Source organism: Solenopsis invicta, chromosome 7 (assembly GCF_016802725.1).
Source record: "Solenopsis invicta isolate M01_SB chromosome 7, UNIL_Sinv_3.0, whole genome shotgun sequence".
Taxonomy (NCBI): Eukaryota; Metazoa; Arthropoda; class Insecta; order Hymenoptera; family Formicidae; genus Solenopsis; species Solenopsis invicta.
Window position 1 is genome coordinate 12,119,328 of NC_052670.1, and position 23,892 is coordinate 12,143,219.

General features: G+C 32.1%; 1 protein-coding gene across 1 annotated transcript in view; it reads left to right on the forward strand.

The window, feature by feature from the left end:
• Positions 1-23,500, forward strand: part of LOC105207491 — a 73,822-nt gene extending 50,322 nt beyond the window's left edge. Inside the window, exons 3-13 of the mRNA XM_039451720.1 lie at positions 8,259-8,569; positions 10,681-10,832; positions 13,001-13,172; positions 17,361-17,533; positions 17,751-17,909; positions 17,974-18,131; positions 18,440-18,675; positions 18,850-19,037; positions 19,125-19,284; positions 19,373-19,493; positions 19,751-23,500. Coding sequence (XP_039307654.1) covers positions 8,259-8,569; positions 10,681-10,832; positions 13,001-13,172; positions 17,361-17,533; positions 17,751-17,909; positions 17,974-18,131; positions 18,440-18,675; positions 18,850-19,037; positions 19,125-19,284; positions 19,373-19,493; positions 19,751-19,835 — 1,915 coding nt within the window. The 3' untranslated portion in view covers positions 19,836-23,500. The remainder of the gene's footprint in view (positions 1-8,258; positions 8,570-10,680; positions 10,833-13,000; positions 13,173-17,360; positions 17,534-17,750; positions 17,910-17,973; positions 18,132-18,439; positions 18,676-18,849; positions 19,038-19,124; positions 19,285-19,372; positions 19,494-19,750) is intronic.
• Positions 23,501-23,892: the final 392 nt, after the last annotated feature.

A 23,892-nucleotide genomic window follows, 5' to 3' on the forward strand; every position in this document is an offset into this window, starting at 1 on the left:
TTCTTTATTTTCAATTACAGCATGATTAGTATCTGATACGTCGACACTCTGAACATTTTCACCACAATTCAAATTTCTTGAATTAATAAATATATCATGGTTATTATTATTATAAAAAATATTGCCAAAATAACGTTCAATAGTATCAGGTTTGCAAGTAGAATTATTGCTAAAAATATTGTGTGTATCAGGTTGTAAATCAGGTTGTGAGTAATTAATTGTTTTTTTTAAACAGTCAAGATTAAGAGTATTGACTATAGTTCAAGATTTATTTAATCTGTTTCGAAGTTGTCTAGAAAATTTACTTTTTTTATTAATATTATCCATAACTAATTATTTCTTTTAAGTTTACTTGTCATAACATGTATAATTTACTTGCAAAGGATTTCGCAAATTTACTATCACTGAAACTTAAAAACAATTCTATTAAAAAAATTTCAATATACTTAATGATTTGGTCTTGCCGAGATGAGAATATAAGAAAGCTGAAGTTAATAGCCCGACAGCCGGTAATATTTTGTTATAATTCTTTAAAAATTTTATTCATAGAACGTCCATAGAACGGTCTTTAGAATATCCATGCTATATGTGGGAATAGTATTCCTGTATTTTGATATTAAAATATGTAGTAAGTAAATTTTATTAGTACATTTGTTAACATTGTGAAAAGTATCATCATTTGAAATTGTGACTAAACATGACAGAAGATTTAAGAATATCTTTAAACGCATTTTCACATGTATATATAATTTATACGTTATATCTGACTTACAATTCTAGATTATAAAAGAAGAAAAATAAATAACTGTGACTTATTTTAGTAAAAAAACACTACTTACTTTTTTAAAGCAGAACTTTGATAATTGAACTGAACTCGGATCACTTAATTAATTCTCCTTAATTTTTCTTGGTACTGTTCTAACCAAACATGTGGCACTTTCAATACAAAGGGCTATTGCAGGTCTGGTTGTATGTTCATAGAATGTTCTATGGATATCTTTAGTATATCTATGCTATATGAAGAGATAGTATTTCTGTATTTTGATATTAAAATAGTAAGTAAATTTTATTAGTATATTTGTTAACATTGTGCAAAGTATCATCATTTGAAATTGTGACTAAACATGACAGAAGATCTAAGAATATCTTCCAACGCATTTTCACGTGTATGCATATATAATTTATAGGTTATATCTGACTTATAATTCTAGAATATAAAAGAAGAGAAATAAATAACTCTAACTTTTAGTAAAAAAAAACATATTACTTACTTTTTTCAAGCAGAACTTCGATAATTGAACTGAACTCGGATCACTTAATTAATTCTTCTTAATTTTTCTTGGTACTGTTTTAACCAAACATGTGGCACTCTTATCACAAAGGGCTATTGCAGGCATGGCAAACTGTTGCATATGGCGGATTCAGCGTCACGGCGTTTCGCCTCCCACACGTGTCTCCGCAATAGCGGTGCAAGCGAAAAAGAAAACACTGACTTTCTCTGACCGAGTTACAATAAAGTTTATTTTTTTACGGAAAAGGACTACACTATTACAGATTTCGGGATTTTGACTACAAACGTACAGATGAACGGATTGGACTTGACTCACGGATCAGAACGCGCGGGATATTACAGGTCGACCATTTTTTCTTCAATTACTTATTCATGCGAGTCGGCGCGCGCATTCACACTTCAAGGCGTAGGAATACCGGGCGCGAACCAACACTAGACGCGATATATCAGATGACCAATCGGCGATAACGTCGTTGCCGATCCGTTAATGACCGATAGCGTCCTCGGCGAACGACCAGTTACCGATTGCGCATCCCAAAGGCGATGCAATCAGATACACGCGAATTCTGAATTGCCAATTAATGCTTGATGAGAGTTAGTCGCAATTAATAAAGTTTATGATACACAGACTTGTGTGGGCTTGTGGCTCGCGAGCCACTCCTCACTGGAACGCTTTTCCCTTCAACTTGACTTGTCGGCCAAATTCAGGGACGATTGTCAGCCGTCGCGGTAATATCATCGACATACAGAATGGACTGCTGATGACCGTGGTGGGGGTAGAAAGACACATAGAGTGAGAGGCAGACAATACGAAGAACGTTCGTTCTCTGTCTACTAAGTCTGATTGGTTGCTGGGGCCACAACAACCAATCAAACTTAGTAGACAGAGAACGAACGTTCTTCGTATTGTCTGCCTCTCACTCTATGTGTCTTTCTACCCCCACCACGGTCATCAGCAGTCCATTCTGTATGTCGATGGGTAATATGGGGCCTACTCCGCATTATCGTAAACAATTGGAAACTTCCATCCCTCCCCCCAGATTTCAGTGTTCCCGGATAGTCATGTTTTTTACGCATGCGCGATAAATGTGATCTCTATGGCCGGTATTCATAGTTGATTCTTATATTTGAGATCGTCTTAAGTATCATCTTAAGATGTCATCAACCAATCAGAGAGCCGTATTAACATCTTAAGACGTTACTTAAGACGATCTTGAAATAAGAATTGACTATGAATACCGGCTTATGTATATCCATACTATATCCTAGGTTCATCCATAAATATATCTACATTAGTGTATATCGTATGTATATACATTTGATGTATATCCAGATAGCGAAGCGTATCTCAGCAAAGTCATGCAAATCTGTGATTGCTAATGATGCTGGGCAACTTGCTGTATATGTATTTATCTTCAACGATTTCGAATTGAAGCAACATGCAGGCAACAATGTACATACGTGTTGCCAGCAATTTAACAGCATCAAAGATAGTAGCATCAAAGTTACGTCGCGTTGTCGATAATATAGAATATTGTATGGCTTGAATAATTTGGAAACATAACGGCAACAACACGAATTTTCATAATAACAATTTTAAAATTGCGGGCAAGTTGCTGGAAAGTTGGTACCAAAAAGTTGCTACACGGTGATACTATCAATTTGCCAACAAATACGGACTTGTTATAATTCTAGCAAGGCATATTACCAAAGAAGTAAAAAAATCAGGAAGGAAGTTTTCTAGTAACCCGTGAAACGGAAGTAGCCTCCTAAGACTCCTAAGATGGCTGCCAAATCGTTAAGCGCCATTATTTGAACATCTATTCTCGTGACTTCTACACGAAATTTATATATAGTAATATTTAACATGTAAAGTTTAATATTGCGTCTTCTCAGATAATTAATTTATACATATATACTTTTGCAATACATAATATTTAAGAGCTTTTTTACTTCTGAGATAATTACTAAATAGCAATTATTCCATATTATGAAATAAAATATCAAAGAATATACAATTTTTGTAAAATATATTGAAACACGTTTCAATAAAACAATACTAACAGTTGATTTATTGTTAATGAATTTTATATTATAAGTATAGGCTATAGAAATAAGGTTATGAATGACTATTGCAAAGGCAATTGGCAATCTTGAAACGAAAAATCCCCATATTTACTGAAGTTACTAGAAGGCTTCTTTCGTTTCAAGCGTAACCATGGGATTCTCGCCAAATGTTCCTTCCTGATTTTCTTACTTCTTTACATATTACGATGCAAGTAATATGTCAGTAATATCGACAATACAAACACATTGCTATCTGGGTATCATGAAATGTACATGAGATATTTTTTGCGTTTATACTGACAGCGGTCTCGTTCGAATATATTATACATTTTATATATATCCATACGATATCCTATGTATATTCATAAATATATCTACATAAGTATATATCGTATGTATATACATTTGCTGTACATGTATGGAATGTACATGAGGTATTTTCTATGTATATACAGGCAGCGGTCTCGTTTGAATATACGTTTTATGTATATCCATACAATGTCTTGCGAATATCCTTAAATTTATGTTAATTTATGTATATTCTACGTATGTACACAGTATGTACAGTATGTTTTTTTCATATTATGGAGATTTCATGTATATACATAGGATATCGGATGTTTCCCTCTTAATACAATCAAATCGCAGTGCACGGATCACGTGTTGTCGCGCACTCGGCCGCTGGATGCTTTGCGGGGTGTCGGGTGTCCGACTTATCGCGGAGCGCGTACGTGCCGCTCGTACTTTGCGTTAAGAATCTCCCGCTGCCCATAATTAGGCAGCCTAACTTATAATTTCTGTATTTTTGATATGGTGGAGCATTAGGCCTTCGCCGTGACCATATATGGTCATGCTCGCGTCAATCGTGCGATGCTTACGCTGCTCGCGCGATTGACCAATTCCGCAATCTTGCATTTCCGATGCAACGGGCGCTCGTGGCGTGATTGTTGCTCAGCGGATATGCAAGACAATTAAGGTAGCTAATGAGGCTACAACAATATAGTTAAATGAATTATACAATAGTTATTGCAATCAAGTTAATGGTTAAGACAACTAATGAAAAATAATTGTAATATACTACATTATGTAATTATTACAACTACCTTTTATTAGTTCTCTTAAGCATTAACTTGGCTGCAATAACTATAGTATAATTCACTTAACTATTGTAATTTTTATAACAAAACTTGCATGGTTGTCACGTTATAGTTGCCACCACAACTTTTTTCTCAATGAAGTTGCATAAAATTGTAAATATTTTGTTGAATAACGTTTATTGGCCAAAAAGGACAATTATTAATATAAAAGAACTTTTATTAAAAGTAGTCCTTGTATTTTCATTCAATATAAACTGTATGCATAGGAAATGGAACTCGTTAGATTAGTAAATAATCAAACAAATTATAACGTGCTGTTCTATCGAGCTGGTGACGCGTCGACCAATTACTATTAATACAATACATGCGCTGTGAATAATACGGTTGATTAATCGTCACGCAAGCAGGTATGAATTATGCCCTTATACAGCGATACAAGAACTGGCAACCTAGCGATGCAGCGTCGATATTTCTCGTTCGGCGATATCCCACGGTAAATTAATGTTCAGCAGTACCTTATTACCAACGTCATTCTGCGTGCAACGTTGCGTAATTCACGGACGCGTCCGTGTGCCGATACACTAGTGCCAGGAAAGCCGCATTCCGATTTAACGAGCCGAACCAAAATTAATTCCAATCGATTTACCGATTTGGCGTCCAATTAATTTTTAATGAAGCCGCTGATAGAAAATAAAAAATCAGTCGTAGTGCCGAATAGCAAATATTGTTCGTAGAATGAGAGCAGGATGCAATTGCGACAGTGTAGACTGATCAATTTAATTAATTTCTGTTTTAATTTATTTTAATAGATTGGAAGGCCTATATTGATTTTGTTCTTCGTTTTAATTGTCTCCTAAATAAATGAAAAAAAATAGCACAAAAAATTAAAAAAATTTTAATAAATTAAAATATTCGAATTTTATACAGATGGGTATGTAAATAGCTAAAACAAAATTAGACACATTTGATTTTATTATAGCGATCACATCGATATTAGGATAAAGCAATCATTTTACATACATACATTTATCTATATAATTAGTCGCTTAATTATTAAATATTATTAAATATTTATAATATTTCTTTTTATAGTAGTAGAGAGATATTTTGATCGTTGCTGTTATTATTAAATAAATTCAATGATTTTCAGAGGGAAAAAGAGTTAATATTTAATAATACATGATATTATTTAATCTTGTTCAATTTAGAATTGGGTTATGACTGAAAATTAATTCGACGCGCAGTTCATTAAACTTGAAAAAAGTATATAAAATCACACAAATAATACAAGCACGAAGACTTAGCTGCGACTGTAAAAGGCATTCTTGTTCAATTTGTATTTGTATTTCTTTTTATATTTAGATTTTTATATTTAGAATTATATTCACAAATAATATTTATCTAATATGTGTATTGTTCAGAGATATTTGATTTTAACAGTAAAATAAAATATAATTCTTTATATAAATTGTGTAATTCTAATTCACGAGTAATGAGATCGATATAAGCCGTTTGTTAAATATATCCATAATATCTATATTCATCTCAATCGTGAATCGCAATTATAATTTGTATGGAAAATTATGTTTTGTTTTGTTGTTAATGGAATATCTCTAACAACATGCATACTAGATAAATATTATAAATATTTATGGTTCCGCTAAAATATCTAAATATTTAATAATTAATAAAATAATAAAATTAATAAAATTTAATAAAATAATTTTTGTTAGAACTATAAGTTAAACCATCAAAATAATTATGAAGATGCTTAAGCTGCAGTTGTTAGAATGCTAACATATTTTGCAGAATTGTTTATTATCTTCTTTTGAATGCCTTAATTATTTTTATAAAGTCTAATAAAATTATTTTCTTATCTCCCTCTAACTAATTTTTTAGATTAGTACTTCAGCAAAACTGTTATAATATCTAAGATATTATAAATATTTATTTGAAAAAGACGGTTTTACTGAAATATTTAAAAAAATTAGTTACAGATCAGAAAATAATTTTGTATGACTTCATAAAAATAATTAAGACATTCAAAAGAGAATAATAAATAATCCAATAAAAAATTTTGATATTCTATCAATATAGCTTGAGCATCCTACATAATTATTTTGATGGTCTAATAAAAATTATTTTCTATATCTAGCTAAATATTTAGATATTTTAGAAGAACCATTGTTTCCATGTTATAAGGAAGTGACTATTATATCTCACAATATACTGGATAGAAGAAAGCGATAAGCATAACCTTAATGGCAAATTCTGTGCTGTATTTAAAATAAATTCTTCATAAACCGACAAACTGTGTCTATTTATCTCAAGCGAAGACACTAAATGTAATAAATGTCGGCTTATTATATTAAACGTTTGCTTAAACAAATCAGCATTGCTGTAATGGCCGTCGCAATGTATCTCGTCGCAACGAGCAACGTCCTCCGTTGCGATCCGTCTGAGCGCTTGTGCATTTTAATTGGAAAGGTGCGACGCCGACGCCGCGCCGAGGAGAGAGAAGCGAGCGCTGGAGATGCATTGAAAGTAAACCGTATAATCCGTGAGCCGCGGAACAATAGCGGGGACGATGGAAAGGTCCATTAAGGCGGCTTTGTAAGGAGCGGCGGCGAAACAGGGCCTGGAAACTTAGAAAACGCTCCGCGATAAACTCCAGAGAAGCGTGAGGGAAGATGTGCAAGGGGTTACTGACAAAAGTGGGACGGTACGGGCTTGCGAAACACAGTTCAGGAGATGCGGGACGAAGACAGGGGGCACGGACGGAGCGGATAGTCCTGGAGGGGGTGCCGTAATATTGTTAATTATTCAGAGGTACTGTGGACCAATTAATTAACTGAAGCCACTCCGGCCGGGTCAGGCATTCAACGGAGAGCTCTGCAGACGCGTCGTTCGAGCGGACAAAAATCCCGGTTAAATAATTACTGACGTCCAAGGGAAAAAAAACTGCGAAAGAGCTGGAATTCGTCGGCACAGTTGAGGGAGGGAGTTTGGGCGGGAGTAAGAAATGAAGGAATGCATCGATAATAAGGGATTTTTCGCCTCGAACATTTCTATTCTCGTTGCCCTAAATTTGCGCCATGATTACTTGCTGGTGTCATTCCCTCCATTTAGACTTGGATTTTTTGCGGGAAAACTCGGAAAGGAAAAGATAAAGAATACGCTTTGTTTTTCGCTCGCGATTTTTACGACGCGAGAATAAAAATTTTTATCAGAAACATGTAAGTCGAATCTTGGAGTTTCTCAAATTGAAAGATATATTGAAAAATACGTATTGTATATTACACATCTCAATTTTTTGAGTAGATTTTTATATGTGACATATAATGTGCATATAAGAAATGCTTATGTGGGTATTCGTAAATCTTTTATTCGAATTTGCAAATATAATAATTGTAATAACTAATAATTTTAATAGATCAATAGATTATATGGAATGCACATTATTATTCTTTCTCGCAATGCATCACTGTTTTCAATTCTTTTAGATTTTTCATTCTCTTATTAAAAAAAAAAAAAAAAAAAAAAAAAAAAGAGAGAGAGAGAAAATAGATTGAATGTTTCAATAAAGTGCATATACACATAATTATAATATTCTTGTGCATTGTTAACAAAAAAAATATAGAAAATATATTAAATTAATTATGTAATTTATACTTTTGTATTCTTTAGCACACATTCCTGAAAAAAAGAAAGAAAAGAAAAGTGAGAAAAAATGTATTAACCTCAACAGGTGCTAAGTAATACGGCGTATCGTTCGCAAATTAAATCTCTTGTCTTCGCTTCAGTTCCAGAGACTCAAATATATATCCAGTAAGACTGTTGGGCGTCACTTTGGGCAAACACAATTTCTTGACTCCAGACATTCCGGCCGCAAGACAGGAAAGAATCAAAAATGTGGTGTTGCATCCTGGTTACAAGTGCGGCAAGTATGTGAACGATATTGCTCTGTTGGAGCTCGCTAGACCGATCAGTTGGTCGGAAAGCGTCAAACCTGCATGTTTACCTGTGGCCACAGGAAAACTAGGGTATAGCGCCTTCGACGGCGTGAATGCTATAACAGCCGGATGGGGATTGCTCGGAGAAAACAAAACCGAAAGTAAGTAAATAATTATCCTTCTTTCGATATTGATTATGTACAGGCAGAAGCGGATAATGGATAGCACCTCGGGATTAGTTCATTACATCAGCTATTCGCGTCCTTTCATGCCTCGGCAAACGTAAACTTATTATTTGTAAAGCTATCGTGACTCATGACCCCATCGGAAGTTTTAATTTGTCACCTAATATACCTTAATTTAAAAAAGAAACAATATTCCTTTCAAACGTACTATAAAATATTTAACCCTTAAACATTAATAGCGGTCTTACAGACCGCTATCGAAACTTTACCCATCAATATCTTGCTTGACATTCACAAAAGGCGCTCTAAACTCATAGTACCTTCGTACGCCATCTGTTTCCATCAAATACTGCAGTGGTCTCATTATCTATGCGCTGGGAATGTGTAATGTGAAACGGTTGAAAAATTATAGCGGTTTCACAGACCGGGATTTGCGTTACTTTTTCGCTGTACTAGGTATGTATGTATGTATGTACGCATTTCATCGTCTACATTTTATTTACATATTTCAACTCTTATCTACTGGTGTGATGTTATATTTTAATGTTAGGAAAATTTGCATCAAATTTGGTTCAACTTTCTTAGGATTTTTTAAGACTTAAAATTTTTCGAATAAAAGTAACGATTTTTTGAAAGTTGGCCCTTTTCAAACTTTGACTCTAAATAACTTTCGAACAAATCAACGTATTAACTTCCACTTTGTAAAAAAAATTTATGCTTTTTCAAATATATTACAATAAGAAGGATTATATTTGAAATATTTAAATATGGAAGTAAGAGCACCCGTAAGAGTACCTTGAGAGAAACAATCTATACAATCTCCTTAAAAATAAGCTCCTCGAAATGATCAAACACGTGTTTCGTGGTTTTTCATTATTTTGAACCGTTTCCGAAATATAGAGAATAAAGTTTTACAGACTTTAGAGACTCCTCGTACATGAGATTTTCTTGCTAATCCTCACATAAAAACACCTTTTTGCGCCTCTCTTATTTACAAGTATTTATAATTTTTTCATTTCTCTTTATATAATAAAAATTTCTTTTACTTATTAATAATTGTCGAGTACATCGGGAATTATTCCCATTCTTGCCGCGACCGCAATTGCATAATTCACAGGTGGTGAATCCCCGTTAGGAACGCGGCGGATTACGCAAGAATTCTACTCGATCGTTGACTAACTTACCAATATCAGTCTTCACAAATATGTGAGATACATTGGAAAGTTCGAAGAGTTTCGATAAATTTTAGCACGATAACGATCGCGGCGACGAAACACGCGCCAAAGTTTTCATAATCATCGAAGTTACTGCGAGCATTGAAGGCCTATAGCGTAACAGTATACTAACTCTTCCTCCATCTCTTTTTGAAACCGATAAAATGGACAGTCATTTTGCTTATAAAACAGAAATCATTAAGATGTGCCTTATTTCCGCGAAAAAGTCATTTTAGTTTAAAAACATTAATTGACAAATAGAATTATAAAGATTTTGAATATTATTGTGCGATTATGATAAAAGAACTGATATTTCAATAAACAAAATTATTTAATATCATATCTAAAAATTATTTAATTTTTAGACAGAATGTCATATCCTCCGTCTTACAATCAGCTCAAAATTGGTGTAATTAATGAGATCCATTAACTAGGTATTAATTGCACTTTTAAATTGTAAAACATTTTAAATATTATAATTAATACAACAACTAGATTACAACGTAAACAAGATACGCAGTAATTATTATTAATTAAATTTATCCGTTAAAATATGTCATGGCTTTTCATAAATAATGCTTTCCATGTTTTCGTAAATAACGCTTTGTATGTAACAATTCTTCATGATGTGTTGGCAACATGATACCTATTTCAGCGTGCACATTTAAAATTTAAACATCATAGAGATATGATTGTAGTACTGTAATGATTTCAAAATATTATCTCGTCGTCATTAGACCTAGTTGCAGTTCGAGTTGTCTGCTTTAATGATATTCGGTAGCGGACACCAATGAATGTTGACAGTAATCTATCCGCGAAAAAGTCGCAGCGTAAAAACAACGTACAAATTATAATTATTGTTATTATTTTCAGACAGGAGACCGGACGTGTTACAAAAAGTGGAAGTTCAAGTAGTGGCAAATGATATTTGTAACAAATGGTACGCGAGACAGAAAACGTCAGTCAAGATTAACACAACGCAAATGTGCGCCGGCTTCGAGAAAGGAGGAAAGGATTCTTGCAGGGTAAGTGAAAAAGATGTCCCCGCGTTGTGAATTCGCCTTCCCATCGCGAGAAATGTCCGCGTAGGCGTTCGCACTTTTGCGTTTCCGTATCGTTGCTTGCACGGCGCTGCTTGTCAATCGCCCGATCATGGAATTCATGGTTCGCGTCGGGCGGGCACGACGCGAATTTCAATAAATATCCATGCTACCGTGGTAATGCGTATACAATGCTGTTCAGGCATGATAGCCGACCATGCTGGATGATAGTGGTTCCCGGTAATTGGATCGTATATAATTGTATTGGTGTAATTGCATCTCGCTCCGCGGATTTCCAACGTAGGTATTTATGCGAAATTGTAACAGGAACTGGAGAATGAACGATAACGTTTACTGAAAGAACGAAGAGCATTGTATAGGCTATAGCCAGAAAAAAATTTATGTTTAAAATCGTTTCTCTAACTTGGTATTTTTAAGTCGAAGTAAAATTTGCCTTTGAGGAAAATAAAAATTTATTTAATTTCAAGAAATGAGTTATTAGCCTTTTCTTAGATAAATGCATTTTTTGTTCAAACTATTTTGGTTCAAATTATTCGTTTGATTTGAATAAATAATTTTTTTAGAAATGTATGAAATAACTCACAATTAATGTCAGTCTACAACCTTGTTTTAAGAAGCCGTAAACCGTAAGGTCGTAATTTTACCAAAAATAGTTATCAAATCCTTTTTTCAGTGCAACGTAATTATTTTAATGATCCAATATAATTATTTTCATATCTGTATTTTCAACAAAATCGTTGTTTCCGTGCAAAATACCAAAAACAATGCTTTCAATTGTTCATCATGTTTGAAAGTGTCCCGCATAATTATGTAGCTAGTTCAACAAAAAATCATTTTCAAATCTGTATTTCAAAAGCTCCATTTTTGAATACTTTAGCAAAAATACCAAGTCTCACTAATTAAAAATTAATAACTCTTTCTTTATATTATTATATAAGAAACAAGAGAGGTGTGTACATGTGTCGTAATAATTTGTGAGCCAATGATTTTCTCCCTATTTCCTTGTCCCGCGTCCTTCTTAATGGGGATGAGATATACACTTTGCCCAACACGCAAGTACTATACTAGATTCACGTCGTCAATTGAGACTAACAGCACAGTTTCCGCGAAGGCAACTCCCATGGGAATCCTACCGCGTTAAGTCGGCGTCCACAAAATCGGAACAAAAATGAAAATACCACTCCCGTTCTTGTCCTCGATAAGTTTTCTTCGCGTTTCTCTCGCGCCCTTATCAGCAATTTATATTTCCTTCCGACGAAGATATTCCCGGGAAAACAATCGAAAACGGACGTATTGCTTCGAGATATATCAAGGAAGAACGGAGTCTTGAAAGTACAATCTCGATTCTGAAGGTTCCGATGGGAATTGAGATGTGCTAGGTTTCCTGTTTACCTCGTTTGCGCGAGAATTACGACTGGCAACTATAAAAATTGATTTCAGGATATATTGGATGTATCACGCGGATTGGAGTTGAAAAATGTTATATTTAGCGCATCGAAAAATAATTATTTTTCTAATAATTTCAGATGTCTTTTTAATAGCTGCACGAGAAAGATTTCGATACGAGATTATTTTTTTAATTTAACCTTATTTTAAAAAGAGTTTAGTGTAATAAATAACTCGCTTCGCGTGCACTTTGGTGCGAGACGCGGCCGCGCCTCTTGATAAATCCGAGTCATATTCATTGTTCAATAATAAGAGCATTTTAATGAATTGGGCGATATTCTCTGTCAAAAACTGTTGTTTTTCTTCAATAAAAATATCAAGATGTCAACATTTTTTTATTATAAACAATTAAACTTTTTTATCAACTTTCCGTAAAAAGTAAAGGAGAAGCGCAATATATAAATTCTTTTTTTTAAATATTATTTAAATAGTATTAACGCACTGCGCGAAATGACAATAACCGATGACAATAAACGTAGAATCGTTAAAAGCCCGTTTCCACCTTGAGAATTCCCAGTGACGAGATTTACGATCCGGATCTGCGCGGAACGATACCGAAACCCATCGTGATGGATACTCCCGCAACCCTGCAATCCGTATTAGAGCAAGTGGAATTTGCACCGCATCGTTTACCATAACCACGGAAGCTTATGGCACAACTGTACGCATCCTGTATTTTATTCCAGGCTGACAGCGGTGGGCCCCTGATGTTCAGAAGTCACCCAGACGAGCCCTTGATGGTCATTGGAATGGTTTCAAGCGGTATTGGTTGCGCTAGGGCACAACTTCCTGGCATTTACACGAGACTCTCTGATTATGTTTCTTGGATAATGCAAGAAACAAACTATATATATTACAGTTAATATAAATATAAAAAAAAAAATTCAATGAGACGGTTAGCCGATGATTAGACTTTTAAATATTTGTAACGTTATCATATCTGTTATATGATAACGTTACAAATATATTATCACATTCGTAAAATGTAATAGCTAGTTAATAAAATAACAAATGTGGTATCACCCAGAGAAAAATTATGATTAAAATCAAGAAATCTTTTCTTTAAATTGATTTTTTCAAGTTGAAGTGAAAATACTTTTGAAAAAAGTAAAAATTTATTTGATTTCAAGAAATGACGTTACTAGCTTTTACTAAAATAAATAAATTATTTGTTCAAATAATTTGTTTAATTGAAATAAATAACTTTATAATTCAAAGAAATACTGATGGAATTATAAGAAATAATTTACTTGTTTTGGTTATTTTGAATCAAGAAACTTATTTCTTTAAATCAAATAAAAGATTTCTTATCACATACGCAAAAGACAGAAGGCGCTGCACGCGACTGCGTAGAAGTATACGTATTTTATGCGGCCACGCTTTTGGCTGAACATGAAAAATCCTGTTCGCGGTGTGCAAGCACGTGTTTTATTCCTATGCAGCAACTTTGTGCAAAATATTCGCCTACACTTCTATAAGTGATCTCTACATATGTGGAAATCATTAAATTTTGCAGAACTCTCTGTGTGACTATAGATTTTAGTATTTTCGAAGCTGCAACGACCCCACATAAAAATTGACCTCCAGTGGATGTCCATCGCCCTTCCATACCTCCATGGGACGTCTATCTCCATGGTGGAAGTCAGATGGACGTCTATTAGAAGTCCATGAAACCTCCATAGCTCCATGGGATTTTACTTCCATCATGGAAGTTAGATGGACGTCCATTAGAAATCCATGAAACCTCCATAGCTCCATGGAATTTTACTTCCATCATGGAAGTCAAATAGATCTCCATTAGACATCCATCCAACCTCCATAGCTCCATGGGATTTTATTTCCATCATAGCAGTCAGATGGACATCCATTAGAAGTCCATGAAACCTTCATAGCTCCATGAGATTTTACTTCCATCATGGAAGTTAGATAGACGTCCATTAGAAGTTTTTAAAACCTCCATAGCTCCATGGGATTTTACTTCCATCATGGAAGTCAGATAGATCTCCATTAGACATCCATCCAACCTCCATAGCTCCATGGAATTTTACTTCTATCATGGAAGTCAGATAGATCTCCATTAGACATCCATTCAACCTCCATAGCTCCATGGGATTTTACTTCCATCATGGAAGTCAGATAAATCTCCATTAGACATCCATTCAACCTCCATAGCTCCATGGGATTTTACTTCCATCATGGAAGTCAGATAGATCTCCTTTAGACATCCATCCAACCTCCATAGCTCCATGGAATTTTACTTCTATCATGGAAGTCAGATAGATCTCCATTAGACTTCCATCCAACCTCCATAGCTCTATGGGATTTTATTTCCATCATAGAAGTCAGATGGACGTCCATTAGAAGTCCATTAAACCTCTATAGCTTCATAGGATTTTACTTCCATCATGGAAGTCAGATGGACGTCCATTAGAAGTCCATAAAATTTCTATAGCTTCATGAAATTTTACTTTTATCATAGAAGTCAGATAGATTCCGTAAAGCGTATAATGCGCATGACGTTATTCTTGTTGATCACTAGAAGTTAAACAAGGATAAAATGTTATATTACGTATATCATGCGCTCTCTTTACGGAATTTGATCATTATCTCTTTATCAAAACAATTATGCAACTAATTTGTTTATAACAATTATAACAACTATGACAATTAAAAAAGCGTCATATATGTTTTTTTAGTAATTTTTTTTGGTGAATCGATTGGCGTAATCAGTTCTCCTCTACAGTCAGTTTTGACAATTTGTTTATAACAACTAATTGCAAAATTAACTTTGGCAACGGGCTTTTTACGTCATTAATGTTTTTTCATGCTTTGATACAACTTCTAATTGTTGTTTTTTGACTGATTTGGCCATGGGCAGAAACAAGTTTTAATTATTTATATAATTTATATTAAAAATATCTAAGGCTAAATAAACAAAAGGTTAATAAGAGTGTTCGCGCGATACCCAAGACGCCAGTTTTTTCTTGTTCAAATCAGCTTTACTTCAAATATAACTTTTTATTAACAATCTCACAAGTGTACGTTTAGCTCAGTGTTAAGATACTAGGTTATCGTTCCGAAGATCTTAGGTTCGAATCCCGTCGGCGCCGATGCGTTTCAAAAATTTATAAAATAATACGTAATTGTAATTAGTAAATTAAAATGTTATATGTGAAACAGTGAATACAGATTAAGCTATAAGAATAATAAAATTTGTTTAAAAAAAAATTTTTTTTACCGTCCATTAGATATCCACTGAAGGTCCGAACCTCCACGGTACACGTCCATTAATAATCTAAGTAACGTCTGCTGAGACTCCATAAAGCCTCTACTAATAATCCACGTGACGTCGGTTTGTCATCTACTAAGACTCTATGAACCCTTTATTAATGATCCACGTAACGTCTAATGGACATCCGTTGTTAACGTCTAATGGACGTCCAATGGACGTGCGCAATGCGGAACTGTGGATGCCTAGTGGCCGTCCATTGGATGTCCATTGGACGTCCACTGGAAGATCCGAACTTCCACGGCAAACGTCCATTAGACGTCCATTGGAGGTTTTAGTTCTATGTGGGACACAATCAAAGAAAACGTACAATATCAGTCAATGTAATTTTAAATTCGCAATGTATGATAAAAAAGTGTGTGATCTACTTGCATAGTGGGGGATGGCAGATACAATACCTGATTTTTATTGTATTAATTTCGTAATATGTATACGTACGCGCCTCGCGTAGCTCGCGTGTGTATGGCAGCCGAGTGTCAGCGCGGAGAGACACCATTTATGCCGGTGCGTGTACACCGAACACACACGAATTAACCTAATAATTTTACATCTATGTATTGTATATAGTACACTAGATATTGTAAGATATTATCATTTCAAATATTCAAACGGTCGTTACCGTCGTCGATACTATACCGCACCCGATATACTCCGAAATCGCCGCCTAATTGTCAGCGCGCAGTCCTGTCGCGCAGGTGACGCGGATCGGAATTTCGAGCACAAACGATTGGATATTTGCGCGGGCACTCGTTGTTTAGTTGTCGACTTGAAAACACATTCTCTTTGTACCGCTTTGATACGTGTGACTTCCTTGAAATAAAGTGACTGTTCGAATTAGCGTTGACTTTCAAACCGATCATTGCTTACCCGATCTGCATCCATTTTCCCATCTCATCACATCATCCAGATATCAACCAAAAAATACCCTACAATATTATTGATGCCTTCTCCTTATTGCTGTTTTCTAGAATGAATGTAACGTATTCTGTAGAGAATATTGAAAGTAGTTAACTTCAATGAAAGGCATCAATGACACGTAAGTGTACAACAGTATTAAAGAAAGGTGTTACGAAAAGGCTTGTTTTTTGTCTTCCTCAGGGACAGTAAAAAAGAAACATTATTTATTACAATTTTTGAAGTGAGAAATACAATTGTACTAAAATCACATCACATGATGAGAATACAAAATAATTGAGTTAAAATTGAGGAAACGCATCATATTCGATGGGGAGGTTGCTAAATTACATGTATCGATAATATACAATGTAATACATTATATTTTAATATTAAAAATATAGAATATTTTATAAAAATGCTATATTTATAAGAGTAAAAATATCAGGCAGGCATCAAAGGAATGTTTTTGTATGCTCATACAGCAGTCCGCTGAGTGGGGGAAGTCGTCTCGAACATGTTTGAATAAGAGCATTGTTGCGTTATTTGTGCGTCTATCAATGTACCCTGTCTCGCGAATAATTGCAAAGCCACGCATTTTCCCGATTTAAAGTAAATTTTTGTGGTCCCGTCATACGTAATTGTAATTAATACTATTGGATTTCTCGCTTCAAAAACTATAAGGAATAAAATGTCTTTTATTGTCTTCGAGGAGAGCAAAAACAGACTTTTTCGTAACACCCTTATTTGTTATTCTTGTTAACTTTTCTCAAATTATTTTAATATCTTAAATTATCTTAAATTTTAAACAACCAAATTTTATTTAAAAAGAAATATTAAAAAGAAAAACTTTTTTCTCGTAGGTCATTCTATCGATCACAGTGCTCTTTTACAAGTATCTTTAAATCCTCTAGATCCATTAATAATAAAGCTATTTCCGTCACAAAAGAGACGTGAAGAATTTTTAAATAAGTTAACTTTTTATCAAGGCTTGTGTTTAGATAAAATCCCAATCAAAATCCAAAATGAAATACAGGTATCAACGGTTAATATCCATACAATTTTTGATTTAGCATAGAAATTATGTATTTTTAAAATCTTAAATACAACTACAAATACTATCATTTTTTAAAATTAAAACATTACTGACTAGGAAAAAAATAATTTTTCTTCTTACGTTGTCTATAAATATTTTTATTATTCCTTGATAAATAAAACTGTAATTTTAATTTCATAAAAATTATGTTAATAAGCCCGAGGTAGTAAATACGAAAAGGAGTAGCATATTGCAAGAGGCAAACAAAAATTCTAAAAAACCACGATTGACAAACGTTGAATGTGATTTGTTACCCATTGATAAAGCTGAGTCTGAAACATTGAAAGAAAATGATTTTTCCAATTTCCACTCACTCGTAAGTTTTTCTTTTATTGTGTGAATTTCTTATTGTAACAAAAAATAATCATACATTTTTACAGGATTTGATTCATCTTTTAAACCAAACATTTACTGGCCAGAAGATTTTGATAAAATATCGAGATAATTATTTGCCACAAAATATTCGCAAAGTTTTAGTCGATTTAATTATAAAATCGTTATTGGAAATTCCACTATCGATTGACGGTAATTTGCAGGTGTAAGGATCTATAAATGCTTATGACTCAAATTTACTTTTTAATATTTGAGATTTGTTTGCTAATTTTAATTTATTAATTTTTCAACAATTATTGATTTAACTTTTAAAAGATTAACTTATATGTTCGATAGTATAAAGTAGATTTAACAGTTTTTTTGTCAAAAACTATTTGTTTCTTGATTTATATAATATTTATTAAACATAATAAAATTTGTTCAGAATTAATTCAGCATTTACATATGTATATCGTAAAATAATTTTTATATTTTTTGAAATTTTATGTTAATATGTAAATCATTTTTATTTAGGCCAGAATTAAAAAATTACCACTTTCAAATTTTAAGTAATAAATTGTATGACATTTTCACAAAAGAAGTTCCAGAGATATATTTCATTCCTCCAAAAACAGAAAGTAAAAATCAAACTATTGCACGTGGAAAATTTGTTGACAAATATAGAAACTGGCGTACTACTCAAAAGGAATTAAGCTTAATTGATTCGAAAAATTCCACAGTTGAAAGTGATGAAGAGGAAAATTGTGCCCGTAAGAAAGATTTTATTCACCTAAAATTAAAATTCAATACAAATTGAAAAAATACTTTTTACGTTGCATGTCTCTATTTTTTCAATTTCTTAAATTTTGTTTTTATAAATTTCTTTAATATGTGATATTAAATTTATTTTATTAAAAATGTTAAATTTGTTAAAAATTTATCAGCTGCTGACAAACTTCCCAATGAACATATCCTTTGGTTGCAAAATAATAATGCTCCGTGGAGAAGCGTTCTCAATCACTGGCAATTGAGTGTTGAAGACAGATTGCTAGAATTTAAACACAACTTGGAAGGTGCTAAGAAGATATTTGACAAATATACAGTTTTAAAACAACCCTGTGGATATGAGTTGGTAAGAATAAATGCGCTTATTTTATGCTGCATTAAATATTAAAAATAAACTTTTTTATAATTAAGTAATACAAGGGTTTTTTTATAGATTGAAAGCGATTTTACGTTCAAAAAAGGAAGGGAAAGAGCGTTATATACTAGGTGGCCAGAATTGTCTAAAAAACTTCACAATTTAATGAAAATTGAAATAAAAGATCATGCTGCGAAGGAGTTACTCGAGACTCTTTCTTTTCCTAATGTTTCTGAGGGTAAATTATATTACTATTTTAATTAAATAAATATATTTTGATGTGAAATAAATACTTTTTATAATAAATACATAATTACGTTTTACAGCTGAAAGAGACATGAAATTGTTATTTCTCTGTGTCCACCAGTATGTAAAATCAGAAAGTCAAAAACTATATGGAAACCAAGTATCGAAGAAGCACAGGCTTCTTTTATTTTGCACGTTAAGGTACATAAATAATTTAGAAATATATATGTATATTCTAAAATAATGCCGAACTTGTTGCTATTTAATTACTATATTTTTATAAATGTTGATTAAATTTGCAGTAGCACATTTTACTTTCAAATACTTCATTATTGTATCATTATACTTTCTTTTAAAAATTGTAAAGTTAATATATCCTTTTATTTTTAATAAGATAATTATCTTCAAAAATTATTCACTTTTTACAAAATGGAAATTTAGCAATATTTAAATTTCAGACTCCAGGTGACATCGATAAAACAGTGGCCGGAATGCGAGATAATTTGGTGCTCAACTTCGGTGCCAATTTGGTGCCAATTTTGATGCTCAACTTCAACCTTTCGTCATTGTTGTACCAGCATTGTCAGAAATTATTGGATTCTACGTGAACATAGATGACACAAGATATCGTTTCGAAAGTATTCTCGCTGCTGTGGACTTATGCTTCAAAAACTTTCATGTTTTGCACGCGGAATACCCAAAACCAAGTGAGCCAATTTGGCTGTTTCTACAAAAAAGTGTGTATTTTTTAGACACTCCCTGGGATAAAAAACTGTCTTGTGTCACAACTCTCGTTGCTTCTGTACAAAATATTAATAATCTTCCCATGTAATATTAATAATCTTTCCATGTAACAACATAATTTAGGACTTGTTACAGTTAAACGAACTTGAATGCACAGACATTAGCGCACCATTATCCCACAGCAGAATCAGTCACTTTATATAATTATTTGTTAAAAATCTAAACGAACATTAGCAATTATCTCTCTAAATTATAATATCAAAATGTTCATTTACTATATTTGTCGTTTTTCAGCACTTACTTCATCTCTTTTATTGCGTCATTTTTAAATTCATCATTTTATCATTTCTCGCAATAAATATGTATGTAAACAACAAAATTGCATTAGTGAATTTCAAGACGCATGGGATGTTTAAAAAACATCTTGATAGAAAGAACAACCATGAAAAGAAAAAGATATACACGAACCAGATAATTCTTCAGATACTAAATCACAATCTCTTTCTTTTTCAATACTGTCAACAGAACCTATCTTAACTTCCCCAGATAAAAATAAATCTTTTAAAAATTTTAAGAGTAATATGTCCAGAGATTTAAAAACTCTAATAAAGAATTCAGCAGGGTTTTTTGTGGCTAAATTACATAATCAAACAGCAGTTCCTCGAAATGTCGTACAAAATTGTATTAGTTTTACTGAAGAATTTTTTAAATGTGGTATGTTCGATATTTTAAAAGATAAAATTTTCGATATTCTTAAAAAAGAAAATTTTACAGAAATGGATAAGAATAATTTGGAAATTATATTCAGTAGTGCAAGCAACCCTCTACAAGATTTCAATACAGAATATAAGAGAATACAATATTTTAAGCGGACAGGATATTTCATTGAACCTAAATCATATATAATTGGTGAAGCTAAAACCTATAAATTAATTAATAGTGTAAAGATGGAGAAAACTGTAAATATCAAAGGGCAATTTATTTCAGTAAAAGAGGTTCTCAGCATTTTTCTTAGTTTACCTAATTTTTTACAAATTATTTTAGATAACATGGAATATTTATACAACAAAATAGATCCACAATTCATGTGCAATATTGTACATGGAAAATTATGTCTCAAATAAGAAAAAATTTTGGTGATAAAATTGTAATTCCACTCATCGTTTATTTTGACGAATACGAAACAAATAATGTTATAGGTTCTCATACTGGGGTTGATAAGATAGGAGCAACGTATTTTATGTTATCCACTTTACCTCCACAATTTCAATCTATGTTAAAGCATATTTTTTAACTTTATTATTTCGTGATACGGACAGAAAACTTTTGGAAATAAAGCAACTTTCAAGCCTCTCTTAGAAGAATTACATGATTTAGAAATAAATGGATTGCTAATTAATAACGTTAGAGTTTACTTTCCTTGTATTCTTGTTACAGGTGATAATTTAGGAATACATCAAATTTGTGGGTTTGTTGAAAGTTTCTCAGCTAATCGGATTTGTCGTTTGTGTAAGATTGAGAAAAAACAATATCAAAGACAAATTGTGGAAGATCCCAATTTACTGCGTCAAAGCCGAGATTATGAAGATCTTAAATCTGACGTTTCCGAAACAGGTTTAACTGAATATTGCATATGGAATGATTTACCCTCTTTTCATATAATGGAAAACGTGTTTTTCGATTCAATGCATGATTTTTGGGAGGGTGTTTGTGTGTACGATTTAAGCACATTATTATTACATTATATACAAATAAAACGTTTTACGTTACAAGATATTAATGATAGAATCATGGCATTTAATTATGGTCCCGTAGACAAAGAAAATGCTGTACCGTGTTAAAAAAAAGAGAAACTAATGTAAAACAAATTAGGTTTTTCGGCTTCTGAAACTTTAACTTTTGTTAAATATCTCGGAATTATAATTGGTGATTGTATTCCAGTAAACGATAAATATTGGGATTTGTATTTATACCTTAGAAATATTAGTGACATTATCAATTTGAGATATTTTCAAAAGATTGCATTACTCTATTAAAAACATTGATTACTGAACACCATGAACTTTATGTACAATTGTTTGGTGAAAAATTAAAGCCAAAACACCATTTTCTTCTGCATTATCCGAGAATAATTAAACTTATTGGTCCACTTAGGAATGTCTGGTGCATGAGAGCAGAGGCTAAACATAAACCATCAAAAGTAACGGCTCACGTATCAAATTCACGGGTAAACTTACCGTATACACTTGCCATAAAGAATCAATTACAGCAATGTTACAGTTTTATGTGCAAAGATTCTCTTATTGATAGGATAGAATGTGGTCATGGTGAAATAGTTACAGATGAAACATTACGTAATATGAATCATATGTTGCCCGATAGTTTCTACATAAATTCCATAGTCTATACTGTGCCATGGATTATTATTGAAAATATTACTTATAAACCATCTATGGTAATTACCATAGGATATGAAAACCATCTATTACTTTTTGCTGAAATCGTTAATATTTTAGTTAATGCTGAAAAAAAGTGTTATTTTTTAATAAAAAGCATAATTACTTGTGGTTGGTCATCTCATGTCTGTGCATTTCAAGTTCAATTAACCAATAACTTATCTTCAGTCAATTACAACAAACTGTTCAACAAATTTCCAACCTGTATTCAAAGTTCAGGAAATGGAAAATATTTCATAGTATATAATGAATCTTAATTTTAAACGAAGCACTTACAATGAGATACGGAAAAAAGATACAATGACTCTTTAATAATAGCATTTAAAAGAATCTTGTAATGTTACATTTGATGCGTTACATTAGATTATAAAAAAAACTTTGTACAAAAAATGTTCCTTCCATTTTTTACATAGTGTAAATTATTATTAACTATTCGTTATTTTAAGGAAAGGAAAGTTTATTTGATATAAATTTTATTTTACACACAAATTGCATAAAACGAATTATTAAACGTGATTATATATTTCTTAGTATTTAAAGTATTCAGATGTACAAAAGGAAGGTGCAAACAGAAAATTTGTGATACTATATATAATAAAATTCATTTATAGGAAAAAGATTATTTGTAAGCTTAAAACTTACATAGCAAAAGTATTACAGTACAGTTTAATGTAAAGATTTTTTTTACAATGTTATATTTTATATAACTTTTACGAATTTGTTGCTTTAAGAAAAGCTTGAAATACATTATTTTGTTGTTCTCCAATTTGACAAAAAAAAAAAAAAAATTTTGTTTACAACATAATAAACACACATGTAATTGAATATTTATCTTGTATCTTTTCCTTTATTGTAACTAAGATATTAATTTTCACTTGTAGTATTTTATGATGAAATAAACATAATGAAAAAAAAGAAATGCACTTTTTTTGTGTTATTCAATATACTATTTGTAGACTATGATATGGGGGTAATTTAAAACAATGTGAATAAATTAATTTCTTGTGTACTTAAAAAAAACAAAAAAAAACATTTGCATATATATAATGATTTGTTTCTATATTAAATGTTTATTAATTTATTACTTAAATTATTACTTAAATTATTACTTGTTTGCCATCATTAGTTATTAAAAGAAAATAAATTAATATTTTAGTTTTTTATTTCTAATAGTGTTTGTGAAATTTTATATCATTTTGGGAAAAAGACGATAAAAATATTAATTTCATTCCTCAAGAATAATATGGCTGTAAACAATAGATAAATAGTTCAATTTATGCCTGTTCTAAGAATTAGAAAAAAATAGAAGGTAAGTTAAATCGAGATTAAAATTAATGTACATTAGTAGAAACAGGCATTAGAGAAATGAATTATAATTCAAATAAATTGATTCGTCTATT